This window comes from Poeciliopsis prolifica, unplaced genomic scaffold, assembly GCF_027474105.1.
Source record: "Poeciliopsis prolifica strain line A6 unplaced genomic scaffold, Auburn_PproV2 SCAFFOLD025, whole genome shotgun sequence".
NCBI lineage: Eukaryota > Metazoa > Chordata > Actinopteri > Cyprinodontiformes > Poeciliidae > Poeciliopsis > Poeciliopsis prolifica.
Window position 1 is genome coordinate 3,065,001 of NW_026562400.1, and position 19,559 is coordinate 3,084,559.

The following is a 19,559-nucleotide window of genomic DNA, read 5'->3' on the forward strand; positions in this document are numbered from 1 at the left end:
GATCTCAATCAGGGCCAGGGGTGAGAGACAGAACTAATCACTGAGCGCGCTCCGCTACCATAATGCAGTCAGGCCCCTAATGACCGCGGCTCTCCTGTCAAAACCATTACTCTCCTCTGTGGTGAAAGGCACGTCAAACCGCTGGGGCCCACTCATAATTGGACTAAACTTTGAGCTATGAGAGGACATTACACATGTCCTGTATTAATTTGGGTGCCAGATCTTTACATCGGTAATTATTTGAGTGAATGAGTGAGATTCTGACGCCTGACCACGGCCCTGCTGGAGCTGAGGTGGAGTCCAGACTGGATAAATATAATGTGCTATAATTTTATACACTATTTTAAAATTGACTCACTAGACTGTGTTTACTATGTGTTTACTTTTGATTAAATTGTACGTTTTCTGTATTTAAATTCTTCATTTATTTATGATCATTTTCTAAGTTTAAATGTAATCATTTGTGCTTGAACAAAAAAAATATATATATTGATTACAACTAAGTATATTTCCAAGTTTATCTATTTATTTACTTACATATTAATTGTCCCATTCTTAAGTAAGGCAAAGGAATAAATATAACATGTTACAATTTTATAAATTATTTTAAACTTGACTCACTGGCCTGTGTTTACTATAATGAAGTATATAAGTCGTAATTTCATTGTTCATTTGTATTTCATCTTTTTTAATTATATAATCTGTATTTGTCACAGGATGATAAACAGATCTTATATTAATTAATTAATATAAGTTATTACATTAGTAGCTCTTCATAAACTGGATTTGATTGGTGAGCTTTTGTTTTTGGTATCTACTGTTGAAGTATTTGTTGCTGAATTTAAGACCAAATTAGCAGAAAATGCAGAAATGTTATCACTCAATTTTGCAGTTTATTGCACAAGCACAAATTTATAAATGCTACTGTAAATTACAGGTATTCTTTAGCTATTTCTTCTGTGTTGTTTATGTAGCAGTGAAATGTTTATTAATTTACCTCAAACACGCAGTGAGATGACAAAATCAGTGGTTAAAATCAGCGAGAGCCACAGCTCTGCTTGTACACATCTCAGATAATAGACCTTAAACCAAAGGGGAGACATCCTCTCCAAGCTTTTGCTCTCTTGTTTGCAGCTATTGTCCTGTTTGTAAGAAAATCGAGTTACAATCTCTCAGATACATCCATCACTTCAACCTTCTGGCTCGCGTTGGAAGCGTGAGGCGAGTCAGCAGGGATCTTGAAGAAATCTTTTGGTCTTCTGCTAACAGCATCTTGAAAAGACATCAAGAGACGCCATTGATTTTTCTCTTTTGGCTTCTCCTGAATTTCTGTACAGAGAGCTAGCAGGGGGTCCTCCCTGTAGGTGCAGTTTCAATAGTGCCACTCAAAACGGAGCGGGTCAAAACAGATTGCTTTAGCAGAGTGGGGAGAGGGAAATAATAACAAAAGACCAAAAAGTTTACAGGAACTTTTTTTATTCGCTCTGCCTTGAACAAGTTTGCTCCATTCGGTTTTCCACAAAAAGCTGTGCCAGAGTTTTTCTGCTGACACAGACCTGGAAGTGTGAATTAAAGAAAACTTCTGGTATTACCTCCTTGAAGCTCATTATATTTGGTTTCACACTGTTGAGGGCTTCTTATGAATTAAATAAGCTGCAGTTTTTTCATTTTATGACTGACTCCTTGTTTGCACTCACAAGTTGTTTGTACAAACTTTTTAAGGCTCCTAAGTGTTTGTAGGTTTACAGTCTTAAAATCTGCCTTAGTGGATCTGTTTTCTGGTCCAACCTGACACCTAAGACTCATTTCTACATGCAGTAAGTCGGTTATTAGTTCCTCAGAGTTTAAGTATTGGCCATTTGCCGCTACGTCACTTAATCGTTTGAGGCGCCATGATGGACGTCGGAAATGAGAGACAGAAATATTGAACAGAACGAAGTTGCTTTATGTGTGGCGTCTAATTGTTTGAGTCTAACTAGTTTGTCTGTGAACGTAACACACCTGGTTGGGGTTCATAGACTGTGATATTTATAAAACTTCTTATCTTGTGAAAAATCTTTAATGCAAATCCGCGATTATACTGATGGCTGCCAGTCATTATGATTAACAGCTGATATCCATCGCCGCCATATTTTTCCTCATTAAAAGTTATAAAATAAGTTCGATTTGCATCCCTGTTTTTTTTTCTGCAGTCGACCATGCAGCACCCTATGACCATTTTTGAAGAGAAATCAACTAAATAGAAGTGATATTAGGTTACAGATTTGTTTTTAGACGAGCTTCAAAGGAAGCATTGGCTGTTTTGAGGCCCATCATGACGGAGTGGGCGGAGTTCTGGAGAGTGTGACGTCACGGGCAAAGGGTCAACATATATGTACATATGGCCTCCAACTCATGTTCCTGAGTAATATCAGCAGTTCATCCATCATTCTATTCGTTTTCTAACACCCTTGTCCGTAATGGGGAGCTGGTGCTAACGTTCCGGGCAAGAGGTTCATGTTTACATTTAATAATTTTTTTTATTTTAGTAAGAAGTATACCATTTATTTTACAATCAAGTTTGTCCTTTACTTACTTTGTGCTCCTCCATCAACTGTCAAAACTCAGAAAGTTGTTCGCAAACATGGTAATTGAAAGTTAAGTGGAAGGAAAACATGAGTTAGGAAAAACTACAAAAGCAGCAAGGATCAAGAAGTTTGATCAACAAAGTGACTAAGCTTGAGGAGTCATTTTAGATATTTTACATATTTATGCATTGTTTATATTATTTTTTTACAGTGCCATGCTAAAGCATTTATCCTTCCTGAATGTTTCAATGTTTTGTTTTTACATTAGTACTACTAACGTCAATGTATTTGTTTGCGATTTCATGTCAGAGACCACATGAAAGTAGTGTACAGCTGTAAAGAAGATGGGAAATGAAACTTAATTCTCATTTTTATGGGTGAAAATCTTTGTTTGTATCAATACCAACCTCGCTGCAGACATTTTAGAGTATATTTCTAGAAAGTTAAATTTTGGTTCTTTCCAAAATGCTACAAGCTCAGACAGATTCAGTGGATTGATTCTGATTCTTTTCACTTTTCTGTTGAAGAGAAACGTCATGCAAATCAAAACTTGAATACAACAACCTTTACAAAACTTATGGTGGGGCGTCTTTTCACCCCAAAACAAATATAACAAAAAACATATCTGAACCTCCAGCATATGAAATGTCTGTGATTGCACTTATTGCCTCAGGTTGCAGAGAACGAGAAGCGAAGGATGGGGGAGGTGGAGAGTAACTTACAGGAAGAAGAATGGTAAACAATGTGGTCGGCAGGGCGATAACAGCATCCTGTAAGCTTAGTTAGGATCTGTGATTACTCACAACATGTGTTTAGTTAATTAACCCGTATGGAGACAATATGCTGCCTATAATGGATCCTCAGACTCAACCCTTCATCCTATAGAAGCACAAACAATGAAAATCTGGTCAGTTAGGATGCTCCTCAACCCGTCAGCAAGACTTTTTCTTGTCACCAAGCGACATTTGATACTTTTTGAATTAGTCCTGAATAAAAGAAGCAATATTTTCACTTACAGTGATATGAATGTTTTCTTGTTTCTTCTGTTTAAGTGTTTCAGATTCCCACAGAAATGTTTATTGTCAAAGAGAAATGTTTTATTCCGTTCTTGTTTTAGTTAACATGGAGTTAATTATTAGAAAGTCACATCTATTTCAGTTAATTAGTACTGTTATAATCAAGTTAAACCAATTTAAAGTAAATTAATAATTTTACAAGGTCACTTTTTCATACAAGTCGAGGTTTGTTTAAAGTACCATCACCAGATTCTTATGTCTCTCTTTCAGGATGCATCTATTGCACATCGTTTCCATGTGATGAGAGAAAAACACCCTGAGAAATTCAACAGCAGGTATGTTAATACATTTGATTTTGTAAACATTTTTGTGCAATAGTGAAGACACAAGATAAGAAGCATAATGACAAAAGGTTGAAATTAGGCTTCTTGGAGTAACCTTGCTTCTTTAAAAATTAAAAAAAAACAACTATTTTTTTGTTTATTGAGAGTAAACTTGGATATTGCTGGGTTTCAGATGACGTAGCACCAAAGTCACCCAATGCAGATGGAGAGAAGTCAATGCATCCCGTTTACTTCTGTTGATCCAGCATCAAACTGTCTAAAGTTTGTCCTGTACGGTTGTTCCAACAGTCCTAGTAAAGAGAACGATAAATTTTATTTTCATGTTTCGAAGGAAGTTGGTCACAAGTGAGTTAATTTTAAAAAACTTACCGAAAAGTGAGGAGAAAAGTGGATCAACAATCTACAGCTAAAAACAGGAGGTGCAGAAACTAACGGTGTCAAAATTTGCAGCGCCACCTTCAAATACGGTAACGATCATATCGTTAAAATTGTATTTTCAGATGTTTTATTGGATAGTTACTTAGAAAGACAAGCCTTCATATGTAAAGTAAGATATATTATCTTTATGCCCAGAAATGAACATGAAGTTTCTGTAGATCAGATTGAATCGTTGGTCTGCATTGGACCTGAATCCAGTGTCCTGCAGCGACTTAACATTAACATTCAACTCCTGCATGAATTTGGGTTTACGGACACTAAATAGGTTATTTACCAGGAGATCCAAGCTCATAGAAATAACAAGGGTTAGTTTGTTGTTAGCGATAGCATCTTTATCATAGACTAATTCAGGGGTGGAAATTAAAAAAAGAGAAATCCCCTTCCGGACCTCCATCTGGATTTCGCGCGTCAACGTGGTCACGTGTCTGAATCCCAGCAATCGGCATGTTACTTGTCATATTGACCCTTTACACGTGACGTCACGATCTCCAGAACTCTGCCCACTCCGCCATGACTGATGTCAAAACAATCAACGCGCCTCTTTAAAGCTAGTCTAAAAACAGACATCTGTAGCCTTTCTTTTTTATTATTATTTACGTAATACAGTTAACATCCTGTTCCACATTCTATTCACTAGATGGCGGTAATGCATAGCCTATCTAAACTGCTTGCCAAATGCCACAAAACAATAGAAGAAGAAAGACGTCTGTGGCTTAATATCGCTTTTATTTAGTTGAATTCACTTTTAAAACGGTCAAAAAGGAATGCTGTGCTGTCGGATGCACAAACAGGCAAGTATGCAAACCAAAGCTGTCATTTTATTGCATAACTTTTAATGAAGAAAGACGCGGCGGTGATGGAGGGCAGCTGCGGGCTGGCCACCACTTGGTGTAATGGCGGATTTGTAGTAAACACTTTTTACAAGTAAGAAAATTAACCTTCATATACTTTCCAAGTAAGTAGGAGTAGAAAGATACAAAATATCGCATTATGGAGAAGGTTCGTGTCTAACCGTTGGTAACCATGGAGGCAACGCTGCGTTGTCTTGTAGCCTAGCATGTACGAAAAAAAAAAACTGGTTAGCATCTCGTCTTTATTACGTTTTTAATGCTTCTCCGGCGTAAAAGGAAACGCTGTTTATAACATAGTGACATAAATAATGTGGTGTGAATGCAGGTAAAGTCTCTAATTTGATCAACACGTCAGGAGGCAGGAGGTTTGGGTCGCTTGCTAAGCTAGCTGTTTCCAACTGTTGTAAATACCGCCCAACCCGGTGTGTTACGTTCACAGACAAATTAGTGCTACTCTAACAATAGAAGCCATGAATAAACTGGAAACCCACGTTGGAAAATAATTAAAGTCGCTCTGTTCAATATTCCCATCCCTCACTTCCACTTAGTGATGGACGTCACTTCTGACGTCCATCATGGCGCCTCAAATGATTTAATGACGTAGCTGCAAAGGGTTAATAGACTCAAGAATTATAAAGTTATACAAAGTTAACATTTGCTTATCAACTATAAGTCCCAGTAAACACGGACTACACTCATTTTCTTATTTTTAGATTGAACTGAAGCTTTTTCAATGACACATGCAAGATTGAGAATTTGAAACTGAAAGTTTTCATTTAAATCAAACTAAAAATAAAATGTCTCAGCAACCAGGTGGTCTAAATATACCTGCAATTTATTTGCAGGACGTGTTCATGACATGTTTCATATTTGTTCTTCATGGACAGGCAATGTATTTAGCATTTGTGATTATCTCGAAGAGATGTGTTCACCTTTTGCAGATGAACAAATGTGGCGTCTGTGTTTTCATCAATATTTAACATCATCCGATACGTCTCCACTTACGCTAGGGAGTAATTGCAGGCCTAATTGAATTTGCTTGGCTAGTTTGACGTCGTGGATCAGTCAGACTGATGACACACTGGCTCCTAATAATCCCATTTGTACTCATTATCATATTTTACTCTGGTCTTAGTACAACATTCATATAACCAGCTTTTCCTCTCCATTTCGAGCATGATGATGAGCCTGAGAAATGGTTTCAGTGGAAGAAAATCGTACTTGGAATAAACACTGGAGTGTCCTTTAATACAGAGGTTTCCAAACTTTTTGGATGCCTCTAAAAATGTTTTAGTATTTCTAAATATAGATGCAGAAACTATTTAATTGTTGTAAATTTACTTGCTAAATAAATAACCTTAACACTATATTTTAATAAAAGAAGCAAGGTAGTCAGATTTCTGCTGTTCTTTGCCAAAGGGAACTCATATCTTAATTTTTTAAAATCTTTTTCTGGATTTTTTTTTCCTGTTTTTTTAGCAACAACAACAAAAAAACAGCTTATGGCTCATTCTTATTTTTTTTCCAACACTGCATCTTGGTAAAAGTAAATGTTTTGGTCCCTACTACTAATAATTTAAATTAAAAGAACACTTTCTGTTGCTCATTTTCCATTTGAATATTTTAAATGTCTATCTGTGAACATCAGTGAAAATTTCACCAACACTGATTTTAAATCTTGATTTGCATCAAATACCTGAACCAGCAAACACATTTTTAGGTTATTCTGGCTCTGTGATCAAGACAAAGGGCCACAAGGGGGCTGCAAATGGCTCATGGGCCATAGCTTGGACACCCCTGCTTTAATGGCTACCAGTGGTTGGTTAAAAAAAAAAGCACAGCGAGCAGGGAAATGATAAATCAGCTAAAATGTTCGGACTGAAACAAGGCGTTGCAACTGGTATGGAGTTTACGTTATAGAAAAAATGTTGGTAAATACAGTTCTTGGTGTCCGGATCCAGGTGCTCTGCATCCCGGTTGGCCTAATGTGAAAAATGATTGAGATATTTTAAGAAAATTATTCTGTCTGTTATTTGAATTCAATTAATAATTCACGCCAGGGGAATGAGTTTAGGATCTCTCTATTACACACTATCCTTGGCAATTCAATAATGCATGAATATAGTTTTTCAAGGTAGCAGAAATTTTGTTAGATTTGTCCAAAGGGCTTCATGTCCATTGGAAGTTTAATCAAACTTATCAGAGTCATTTTCCTGAAGCCCGAAGCTCTGCCTCAGAAAACTCTCTGACAATTTAAGAATGGTCTTGGCAGGTGAGTTAGCTAGAAATTAGTACAGGTGGACTGCAAAATTAAATAAATCCCTGAGAGAGAGATCTGTGTAATATAATAAACTTTTCTTGACTTCCTATATGCTGAATTTAAAATTTGCAATCAATCAATCAAATTTTATTTGTATAGCACATTTCAGCTACAAGGCATTTCAAAGTGCTTTACATCATAAACACAAAACACAAAGGCATGCAAAATAGAATAAAATACCAAGGTTTTTTTTTTTTTTTTTTTTTCTCTCTCTTTTTTCCCTTTCTTCCCCCTTCCCTTTGACACGGAATTTAAGCGCCTGTTACCGCCGGACTCCGCCGTCCGTTTAACCACGGGTATTCGCCGGGCCCCGTTGCCCACAACAGGAAAAAAAAATAAATAAATTACATACATATCCACAAAATCAAATCCATACATATTACATTTCAAATGCAACTCTAAACAGGTGCGTTTTTACTTGAGATTTGAAGGAAGTCAGGGTTTCCGCTGTTTTACAGTTTTCTGGAAGTTTGTTCCAAATTTTTGGTCAGCGATGCAAGCAAAACTAATTGATGTAATGCCGAGTAGTGTGGAGCCCGCTCCAAAAGCAGGAAGTGAACAGTAACACTAGGCATTCTGAGTCAACACAACCAAAAGAAACGTGCTCGAGTGAGAAATGGCTCGTTTTTTCTTACGGAAGACAAAAGAAGAATCCTACAACCTCTAAAATCTGTTGTTACTCCATTTTTATTTACATTTTGTGAAGAAGAAAATTGTACTCATGTCTTCTTCTGAGGTCTTTGTGTTGATGCAGCGCCACCACAGGCAAGAAGGAGAACAGGTTTTTCAAACAGTTCGTTTGAAAAAGTGCAGTGCGAAAGCAAATCTCACCAGCTGAAAATGTACCAAATCAAACCAAGTCTACTGGATTGTCAGGAGTGAAAATACCTTCAGTCTTTCCCTGTGTCATTTCTCTCTGAGAGAAGGAACTTTCAGCATTATTCAACACACAATCTCTCTTAATCGTCCGCATTCCTGGGACTCTCCTTTTTCTGCTTTCAGTAGGATTTAGCTCTAAAAACTGAGAGGGTGATGGAAGTGTGTCCATTTCTGTGTTGAATTTTTCCATTTGATTTGGATCGTTATGCTACTAACAACCAGGTTTAAAGAAGGTTTGTGTTAGCATACAGTCTAGAAACAGGGCCACATCATCATGGATTCTCTACTGTACCTAAAGGCAGGTATTATGTGTTTTCCAGCTAGTAAAGTAATAAAGTAACTGTTACTTTATGAGAATGCTGTTTACATCAAATATAACTTGAAACAAGTTTGACTTTGCATAACATCTTACTCCTTGAAATTTGTTTGTTTCCTCCTAGGTAAATATTTGATCATCTTACATTACAGTGTAAATAGCAAAATTAAGCAACAACCCTCAACGTGAAGGTGGAGTATTGTTGATGAAACGAAAGGGTCACATGCGTTTTCTCTCTCGGCCTCACTTCATTTCTCCTATTCTATCCATCTTCTGTATTTGCACCTTGGGGTGATTACCAGGGCGAAGGTGTGAAGATTTGACACTCGGCAGATAGATTCATTTATTGCCACTGCCGGACCTGGAGGTGATAATGAGGTCGAGGATTAAAAGTAGACAATCAGTCGGGCCGTGACGAAGGCTGCGCCTCCTTCCCTCCCTGCACCCTACTCCTCCTCCTCAACCGGCTTGTTAAAACACTCCGTTCCCACCCATCCACCCCACTCTTTTTATCATCTCCTGTGTAATTACATGCTAATCTCTGACTCAGAGGGAAATAGTGAGATAAACAAGGAAAGAGAAAAGCAAGAGAAAGAGTTGTTAGAGAAAATTGAGACATACTTTGATGTTGTTTTTCTCTACCTAACTGTGTTCATTGGAATTTATTCAATATTACAGGTTAAAGTCCAAGTAGTATTATAAAAGTGAGCTAAGTTATGGTCTTTAGTTGACTGAATTAAACTCAAAGCTTCAAAATTACATTTTTTATTTTTACAGTGGCATTGTAATTTGATTCAAGTTTGTTTGGACAGGACATTTCAGCAACAATGCAGTTCAAAGTGCTTTACTGCATAAAAACATAGAAGTCATAGAACGCACCGTTAATTGTGATTAACGGGGCTGTTACCTAGAAACTGCAGCCAAACTCAGCCCATCACCCAGCAACCCAATCAGAACTCCAGCACAGTTTTTCAACTGGTTTTACTTTGGTATGTGCTGTACAATGGCTGCTGGAAACGACAAGTATTATGTTATTGACTTACTGTTCAGAAACCACTTACTGCATGCTTGTTGGTTGTGCAGGAGGCTCTACTACCGCTTTTCAGAGATATAGGGTTGTATAATTCCGCATCTGTTTGCATCTATTTTCATGTGCGAATATAAACATTGAATTAGGGGGCGTGGCCGCTAGCAGCTTATTTCGATTTAAAGTGACAACACTCTCTGAAACAGCTCATTCTGATAGGAGCTCAACTAACCAGACTAAAATCTAATTATCTTAGAAAGATTTTGTGCAAAAAATTAATTAATATGTTTTATTTAGCCCATGCAACTATTGAAACTTAATAGATCATCTTCAAATGTGAATCCATCTGTCTGACAGAAGATTCTCAACTAAACAGGAGAATTATCCAAACCTGACACAGAATGGCTGAATAATAAAAGAATCACACTGTTTTAATGGCCTAGTCAAAGTCCAGACCGCAACCTAATTTTTGTTGTGTCAACCTCAGTGAGTTGAACCATGGTTTGAAAGAAAAGCAGGCCAAACATTCTCCAATCAGAAAGTCTTTAATAAAAATGGCTGCTGCTTACGATTCCTTAGGCTGTTGAATCAAAAGGTCTACGTAGTTTTTCCACGCACAATATTTTCCTTTCTGTTTTCAATGCTTGACAAATAATCATGTTATTTAATCCACAACACTTAAAATATATGAATTCATCCTTTGGTGGCTCCAGTGTAACACTCTACTTTATATGTGTTTACTTCTCAGCTACTTGTGTAATTTTTAATTCAGCATCTGTGAAATACTTTTCCGCGATAGTACTGTTAATAACATGGTGGGAAAACGTAATTGTCGCAATTACATTCATCTTATTCATCCAGAATAAGGTGCTTTCTGATGAGATGGAGGTTTCAAAGCGTCTCGAATGACTGTAATTTGGCTGGGCAGGACTGATGTGAAGCGATTAATTTGTTCGTACTGCAAAGCTCGGCCCACCTGTAGATGAGCTCAAAGACCAGAATGACAACTATAAGTAGATAATAATTAACCAGATTTCTCTCAGAATGCTTCATTTTTGCCCTCATGGGACCTGAATCATTTCTAGTTGTGTTTGAAAACAAACCTGGCTGCAAATTTCACACTAATCAAACAATGTCAGATCTGTGAAGGGGTAAAAAGAAAAACATTTGATTTATGATTTGTCAGCTGAGGTGTGGCTCCACCTGAAGCGTTGGTTTATTCTATGGCATCCATCGCCGCGCCTTGATGTTCCCCTGATATTTGCTATGCACACCCAGGTCTATTTTTGGTCCTGAGACTTCTAACACCGTCAGCGCTCTCCTCTGGAGCCTCTCCGCCCCCGTGCGCCCACAGGCTCTCGCTGTGCTGTGTAACCAGCCTGCGTTAACCTTTCCTGGAGGCACAGGGAAGCCCAGGCATGAAGCTCTCTTTAGCATAATGAGTATGTTCATCAAAGCCCCGCCATGTGCTGGTTGGGGCCGCCCGATCCACCAACACACACAAACACGCCCATGCAAATGTGTGTGTGTTTCGTGCTGAGCTGAGAACAGGGCCACAGGTGATAGCACTTTATATTACACACACACACAAACACACACTCTCACACAGAGAGAGGTTTGCATGGTGGACCTCTGCAGCCGCCTCCCTCAGACCTCATTTGAGGATGAAATCGTTTATGTGACCAAAGTGTCATTTATAATTAATGACCACTTGTGTGTAATTTAGAGGGATCTCACCTGTGGCCCTGTCCGCAGCTCAGTGGGAGCACACACACACACACGCGCGCTCGCAAACATAAATGAGCCCAAGAGAGAGCTGGTACAGCCAAGACTACACTGTAAAACATTTGAAGGTGGTTTAACTTAGAAAGTTAAACCACCTTCTGCCTGCTGCCTTGAAAATGCAACTTAAGTCAACAAGAAAATTGTTTTGGTTTTAACTCAGAAATTAAAATTTATAAAGTTGATTTAACAACAGGAGACAAGTTGTTTAAACGTTGTTTTTTAAGTTCATTAATCTTGAATTGTGAGTTTTAACTTAAAGCTGTAATTTAAACCAAATAATAATTTCACAATATAAAAATAAAACTGTCCTCACCTCATTAAAGAGACATATTTCTCTATTTACTCACATTACCAAGTTAAAATAACAACTTATTTTACTTTAGAATAATTTAAATTTGTGTTTCAACTTGAATGAACAATATTTCTGATCTAATAATACATTTCATTAAAGTCGGTACCATGACCAACAGCAACTTATTTGGATTTCAAGTGACAATAGTCCCTGTCAGTTTTATTGATGTTGGAATTATGAGGAGAATTGTTTACTCCTTCAAAATCAGAAGTTTATATACATTTCCTCACTATTTGGTCGCATTACCTTTGAACATATGTTTGACTTTATGTTTTTTCTTCCACAAATTTCTCACAACAGTGTGCTGGGTTTCTGACCCGTTCCTCCTGACCAAACTGGTGAAACTGGGTCTAATTTCAACTATTTTTTTTTTTTTTTTTGTGGGACTTAGATAAAACCTTTGTGATGGGTCCCAAATGTTGACCTTGTCTGACCTGGCCAGACAAGGCCAGGTCATCATTCATTAGAAAGATCAGTTTGTGTCCAATGTTTAACTTGGTTATTTTCTCATGAAAACAATCTATTCCATGCAGCTAAAGTTTCGACCTTTTTTTCAGCCAGTTTTGAAACTGTCATTACAGTCAAATACTTAAATTTTAGTTTCACCAAACCACTGGACAATTATGTTCACAGTGGTCAGTATCAACCTCAATCAATATGGTTTGCTATTGTTCTGACTTAAACTGTTTATTGCCCAAGAAAATTCTTCCTTGGCTGATTTTGCAAAGACAAAGAAGTTCCCTAAGCCTTCATGACAATTTATGTATTGTTTGTTTAAGAAAAAGTGTGTCGTAATCATTGCAGTGCAACAGCGAGAACCACATTTTTCAAGATGCTTGCTGAATCTCTTAAGGCAAGACAACACAGCTGAAGTCATTTCTCAAACTGCCATTCGAGTCAGAGAGCTCTAGGCGGTGTCATGTTAAACAAAACAGTGCATTGATGCAATGCACAAAGACTTGGTTATGTCAATGCGATATTTATCACCTCTGATCAAGAAGAAATTAGTGTGAAAATAAGGTCGTAGATCACTGTGGGTTAGATTAAGTGTCAGAGGGGAAAATAAATCAATGGGTATGTCCTGCTTGGTTGGAGTGGCCAGTGGAAAGTGCATCTGAAGGTGCTGTGGCCGCAGGACAGCGATGCTAGACTGGAGCTTAATGTCTCTGACATCCTTTAATATGGTGACTAAGCACCATAAGCCTGAAGAATAGTGAGTTACACTGTTTGTTCTTCCTTCTCTTAAACAGCTCTCCTGTTTCTTGTGTGCTGCCGTTTCCCCTAAAGCTTGATATCCTCTTAAGAGCTCTGCTGTTGTTTTATCCGAGCCACAAAGTTTGAATTTTTCCCTCTCTTTTTCGGTTTTGTTTTACAAATTTGCTTGTGCAAATAGGTAACACCTCTCCGTCGTTGGAAACCCGAGTCAGTGTTGTGTTTGGGCCCGACTCCATCCGATCTCGCATGCAGACCGCTAAAGTTATTACTGCAGCATGCTTTGCATCGATACTCTGCAGATATAATCACAGCAAAGACACAGAGGCCACTCTGACAATTGGAAACACTCGTTACGCTTCTCATGTCTTCACTCAGTTGTCCTCAGAAAGCAAAATAACAAACAAGCTTCTGAAATGTCCTGGAAAGATGCAGGCTCTGATGTCTGCCAGCGGTTTAAGTAAATGGGCACTTTATGTTCACCTTTAATACACCTATCATAAAATAGGGGCCACCTAATCCACCTTAAAAGTATCTTCTGACTCTAATGGGCTCCCTATTAATCTGTCCCACAAAGACAAGCCGGCCACTGTCGAAGACTCTCCTCTCTCTCAAATCAGATGAGTCCGGTGTTTGGCATCAGTCGGCAGAAAACAAACGACAATCTGATCCAGCCAATGAGATGCTCCTAATTAATGAACATGTACATGGAGTGATTTGTTGCCATGGTTTCCTTGTTAGGTTAAGTGGTGAGAATCAATAGGATGGTCAGTTGTTGTCTTTCACTGCATTTCTTCTAATACTGAGATTTGGCTCAAATTTGTACCAACATTTGAGAGTCATGAGGCGACCTTTATATTATTCTGACTTTGCTAAAATAAAATCGTTTGACTGCAAATAAACATTTTTTAGGTCCCTTGTGGGAAATTTATAGTGTGGCCATGCACTTTGTGGATGTTTTTTTTCTATTTAACAATTTCAAACTCAATTTGTTTATTTGGGACTAATTTGCAACAAATGTCATCTTACAACAATTTACTGGACAGACAGACCCAATTCATACCAGAAGCATTAAATTAAATTAATCTGTGCAATCTAATTATAGGGCCAGATTGAAACATTCCAAGTTATAATACAACACAGTCACATCTAGTTTATTAAATTAATTGGTTAAAATATGTGTAGCTCAGGAGACACAGCAATCTCTCATCCCAAACCAGTTTCTTCTTATACACGTGTTCATATAATTAAAAAAACACTTACAAATAGAGATGTACCAGTCAGACTTATAGTGGTTAATATGAAGTTAGTTTTATTTGCGCTATGAAAACAAGGCGCATCAAGGAACATGTAGCAGCCTCTGCTAACTGTATCTACATCAGTTTGTTTCTCTCCTGTTTGCTCTGAAGAACTGCATTTCAACTTAGCCTAACTCTCAATGAAACTAATCTGATTGACATATTTTTTCCTATAGTTTCATTACATTTATGACTAAAAGGCAGGTGATTAAGAATACATTTTAAATCCTTAAAACTTTTAAAGAACCATGACATTGGTGCGCCAACGCTGATTCTTTTTAAATATGTCAGAAGGCAAAGTTGGAAATCGTATAACTCAAATTAAGTAGAAATTATAACAACTGCATTGTCCAACTGTAATGGTTGGAGAAAAGTGTTAGCAGGTTAAGAAAGTATTGATGTATTGCTTAAATCTTCTAGTTTATACTTGCAAATTCCTTGCCAGCAGCAGGTTGTGCACAGAAATAAAAAAAATTTGTGACTAAGATTTACATCAACTTGTGTTATGAAAATAATAGAGCATAGCCTGTAATCAAACCCAAAACTTATGCTTTAGGTCAAATAAAGAGTGTTTATTTTTGAAGAACAGATAATCACCACTTGTTCTGAACTCCTCCAGAAATTAAAAACTATTGAATTTACCACAATCATCATATCTTCATCAGCCCTTAAAAGCATCGGGTCGGCTTCAACTCAAAACAAAAAGTGCTTGTAATGTGTCCGCCTTTCTTCTTGCTGTTAACCACATGCTTTGAATATGTTTTTCAGAGTAGTCACCTTCATTTGCTTATTTGCAAACCTGCTCCAGCCCGTGTTCCTGCCTCTCCTGGCTTCCTTTTGATTGCTGAGATTATGCGGATGGTACAATGTCGTCCATCGTCACTCTCTGGCTTTTAACCACTTCAGTTTGTATCCCTCATACCCCCACTGATATTGACCATGTTGCACGTTATAAATCAACCCAGAGTGGGGCTACCTTGCAAGTACCCTAATGAAAGCTCATTTATAAAGTGGCTAAATGGTCCTGACAAAAGTCCTAATGAGGAAATCAATAGTTCAATGATTGTTACTCTGCGTATACTAATACGTTTTGCTTGTGGTGCTTTAAATCCAACTAAGAGAAAGCCATTTTTTTACTGTTGAGTCCTGTGTGTCTGAACTGTTGTAGATTTTTTGGAGATAATGTACATCAAACTTATGTTAAAAGAGAATAAAGGAAGCATTAAAAATGTTTTATGGAGTGGAATAAGAAGGTAATAATAAAAAAAGAAAAGCTCAAGTTCTGACATTTGATTGGTGTCATGAGAAAGCATCACACTAGCAGACAGATGGTGGCTCACCCCTGCAAGGTCATTGATCATCAGCATTAGCAGCTGGGAGTGTGTGCTGCAGGAAGCCCGGGGTGCAGCACCCCAGTCCTCTGTTAATTGCAGGAGCAGGTAGATTAAACTCTCATGCTCCACCCTGTGCCTCATTGTTGGGCCTGCATCTCTAGGTTTGCATAATGTCTTGTCAAAGGCCCCCTTAACCACAGATTATCATTATGATTGAATATGTAATTACTGAAACGCATTATGCATCCTTTAGAACGATGAGTCAGTGGTTTAAAGGTGCAAATCCAGATCCGTTTAAAGTTGGAATCAAACATTGATGCTATATATTTTTCTTCATGTATAGTAGACTTGAGACAGTGAAGTGCATAAGGTTGAGATTTTGATGTGAAGAAAACACCCCCATGTTTCCGCTTACCTTTTATTCCTGGTCCCTTTACAGTTCCTGCTTCTTTTCTTATTTTCAGAACAAAGAATAAGCTGTGGTACTTTGAGTTCGGCACTTCGGAGACATTTTCGGCCACGTGTAAGAAGCTCCATGACTTCTTGGAGGTGGAGGTAAATCAAACTATTCTGTTTGCACAGAGCCATGATAGAAAAGGAACAAAAGCAAAGAAAAACATCATAAAAGTGCCTGCTTTTATCTTCCTTTTTTATGAACTCTGAGTTGAAAAACTAATCTTTTCTCTGCATTAATGGGAATATTAAACTGGCCTCAAGGTAAGAATAATTGCACAGCTAAAGAATATTCTGGCCATCCTCTGTTCCATAAATATGCTAGTTTCAGCTTCAGAAAATGTGTTGACGTGTGAGGGCTATCTCTGCAACTCCCCGCCTGCTTTTCATAGATCCCCAGTTCAACACTCAGGTAATTAGCCCAACGTGACCCTGCTGTGTGCGATATTGAGTGATAATGAAGCTGGTGTCTATACAATTCATCTTCCATCTTCACAGAGCTATCCACACAGTGTAGAGGTCTTCATCAATTAGCGCGCTACAAGTAACTGCAATACTATTGAGCTGCAAGTAAGTAGATGAGAGCCGATCAGATGTGTTAAAATCCACTCTGCAGGATTCTGCTTTTTAGACTTAACAGAGGACACTTACAATGCTCTTTTCTTAGCTAAACTTGGCTTATAATCTGGCTTTAAATGGTAAATTGAATTTATGTAAAACTTTTCTAGCCATACTGACCACTTGAAGTACTTTGCACATTAGTGTGATGCTCTATGAGTTGGTTAGTATAACCAGAAAGGGTTAACTGTGGATGCTAACCGTAGTATGCTAATATTTACATTAGCGAGTTAATTAGTTAACACAGTTGTTAGCTTAGTGAATGCCAGTGAAGTTTGTCAGCATTGCTGAAGTTTTGAAGCAGCATGATAATAAACTCTGGACATCAGTGTTCCCATAACATGAATCATACAGAGTCATACTTGGCAGCCACTGAAACGATTTGATCGACAGCTTATCGAGTTCATTGATTTTGTTTTATTATGAGAATAATCAGGAGCAGCATGCAGTAACTTTTGCATCAGAATGACTGAATTTGCAAGGCTGTTAGCAGCTAACTGCTCTGACATGCAGACAGCAATAACAAAGAGAGAAACCGTGTCGCAGTGGTCAGTTTTCTGATGGAGCTGCTGTTTGCATCGACTGTGTGAAACACCAGAACTACATAATATTAACATGTGAAGTGAAGTGATGGTGAAATAATCAGCTGACTTGTGTTTGGGCCAGCAATGGATTTCTACAGAACCAAACCGCACATTAACCAGTGAGAGCGTAACTTGCCAGTGGAAAAGCGCCTATAGTTACTCATTAGCTTGCTGAAGTTAGCATTAGCAGTCTCACTATTCTGGGTGTTAGCACGTTGACATTAGCATTAGCATTTCTAAGCATTGGACGAACTTTGTGATTCTCTGTTTCTCCCAACTTTGAAATAATTATATGAATGAAACTTTACAATATGTCATATTCTATCAAACTTTGATGTATCAGCCACTTTCACTAGTGGAAAAAATATATACACCACTAAGAAACATTTTCTTTATTGCTCCATTAATAAGAAGTTAGCAGTTATACATAACATGTTAATTTCATCTTCCCTTCCGTTTTTCTTCTTGTTTGTAACAGTGTGATGGCGTCACCCTGGACCTCAGCAGTATCTCCTTAGAAGGCATTGCTATCCTCAACATTCCCAGCATGCATGGCGGCTCCAATCTCTGGGGCGAGAGCAAGAAGAGGCGAGGTCAGCGCAAGGCGGGAAAGAAGAGTCAAGAAAAACGGACGCCAGTGGTCGACCCCAAAGAGCTCATGTTTGCTGTTCAAGGTAGCTTTTCAACATTATACATTTATTTGTCTCAGAGGTTTCTACGTTAAAATCTGTAAATAAAAAGCTCACTGTGGCACAAAATCACACACAAATCTGGAAAAATAAAAGTCTCCTCCACTTCTTTTTGTGATAGAGGAGTTAAAATGTTCGTCTTTTCCCAGAATCCTCCTTCAGACTCGGTCAGTTTGTGTCCTTGCTCCTTTCAAATAGATCAAAGTCTAAACTTTTAGCTAAACTTTTCCATTGTACATTAATATTTCACCCATGACAAGTTGAATCACAGACAGCAGGTTTTGTTTGCAAAGAAAAGGTACAATCATGTCACTGTGTGGAACTGTCACTTGGGTATTAATGGCCTGTGCAGGCGGCAGTGGGCAGGGGCAGCTAATGGGAGCAGACTGAGTAAGGTGTTGGGCAAACCCTTGAATCCATTTACGTCAAAAGGAAACCCATCAACGATAACATGAATGAACAAAACATAATGAGTCAGCCACTTTGGTAGATGGACAAATGGCTGCGATCACCAAAGGGAGTTATTGGGAAAGAGACAAGCAGGAATTTAGGTCTTTTTTTGTAAAAACAAAATCTTCCCAAGTAGTTGTGGTCTGGTTTCTAGAGCTGTAATTTCATGGAAAATGCCTCATTTCAAGCAAGACTTGAATTCAGTTCATATAAATTCAAAAGTGAAGTCAAACACTTGTGTATGGTGACTTTAACGCTCATTATAAATATGAAACTTCAACATATTTCCTTCTGAGAGCCCCTTCCTTGCCTACGTCTGTTCTGGAAGCCTAACTTAGTATTTTAACTTTGCCTCCTTTGGATTTTGTGTGGACATTTTCCCACTGCTGTTCAATACAAGGTGATAATGATGATTGACAAATATAGTTTCAAAAGCATAAAAAATTAAGTTTGAGTGATTTCTGAACAGGATTTTGACTTAAATTATGTTCTGATTTTTGGAATAGGTAACAAAAAAGATCTCTTATTTCTTATCTTTTTATTGTGTAAATCATATTTGGTGGGCAGTTACTGAACATACTGATATTAAATTTAAAATTTTAGATAAGCAGACAGCAGGAGAATAAAATGTACTCAACTCTAAGAAAAGAGGAATGAACTGTTTATTTTAAAGCTTTTCATTTGATTTATTTTCCATCACTCATCATTTATGGAGGTTTTTATTTTTAATTTACCAGTTTCATACATTTTATATTTGGTTTGTTTTGTGTTTATCTCTGACGGCTGGTGTGAAAGTGAGGTGCAGTGTGTTGTGTAGGCTTCCTGCTGTGCTGGGTTTGTCTGGTTGTGGATGTTAAAATCAGCGCTGACGAGTCGGCGAGGCTCTGCAAACATGGCTGCAGGTGATCCCCAGTGAGACTTCACTGGTCCGAACATGATTGGTAGAGAAACTGATCTCTGTGAAGATGCACGAACCCTTATTCTCATGTTTTTGTTTGTTTCCTGTTTTTGGATTATTATCTTTGA

The 19,559-nt window shown here is 37.9% G+C and overlaps 1 protein-coding gene across 4 annotated transcripts in view; it reads left to right on the top strand.

Annotated features, from left to right (window-relative positions):
• The window catches only part of dgkb (diacylglycerol kinase, beta), a 67,337-nt gene that overhangs the window by 39,453 nt on the left and 8,325 nt on the right, over nt 1-19,559 (top strand). For 3 of the 4 annotated variants that reach the window (XM_055047095.1, XM_055047098.1, XM_055047097.1), the window contains 3 exons: nt 3,854-3,918; nt 16,204-16,294; nt 17,873-18,068. In XM_055047095.1, the coding sequence (XP_054903070.1) occupies nt 3,854-3,918; nt 16,204-16,294; nt 17,873-18,068 (352 nt within the window). Of the gene's footprint in view, nt 1-3,853; nt 3,919-16,203; nt 16,295-16,517; nt 16,605-16,690; nt 16,763-17,872; nt 18,069-19,559 lie in introns of those variants that run through there. The other variant, XR_008607098.1, reaches the window with a different exon arrangement.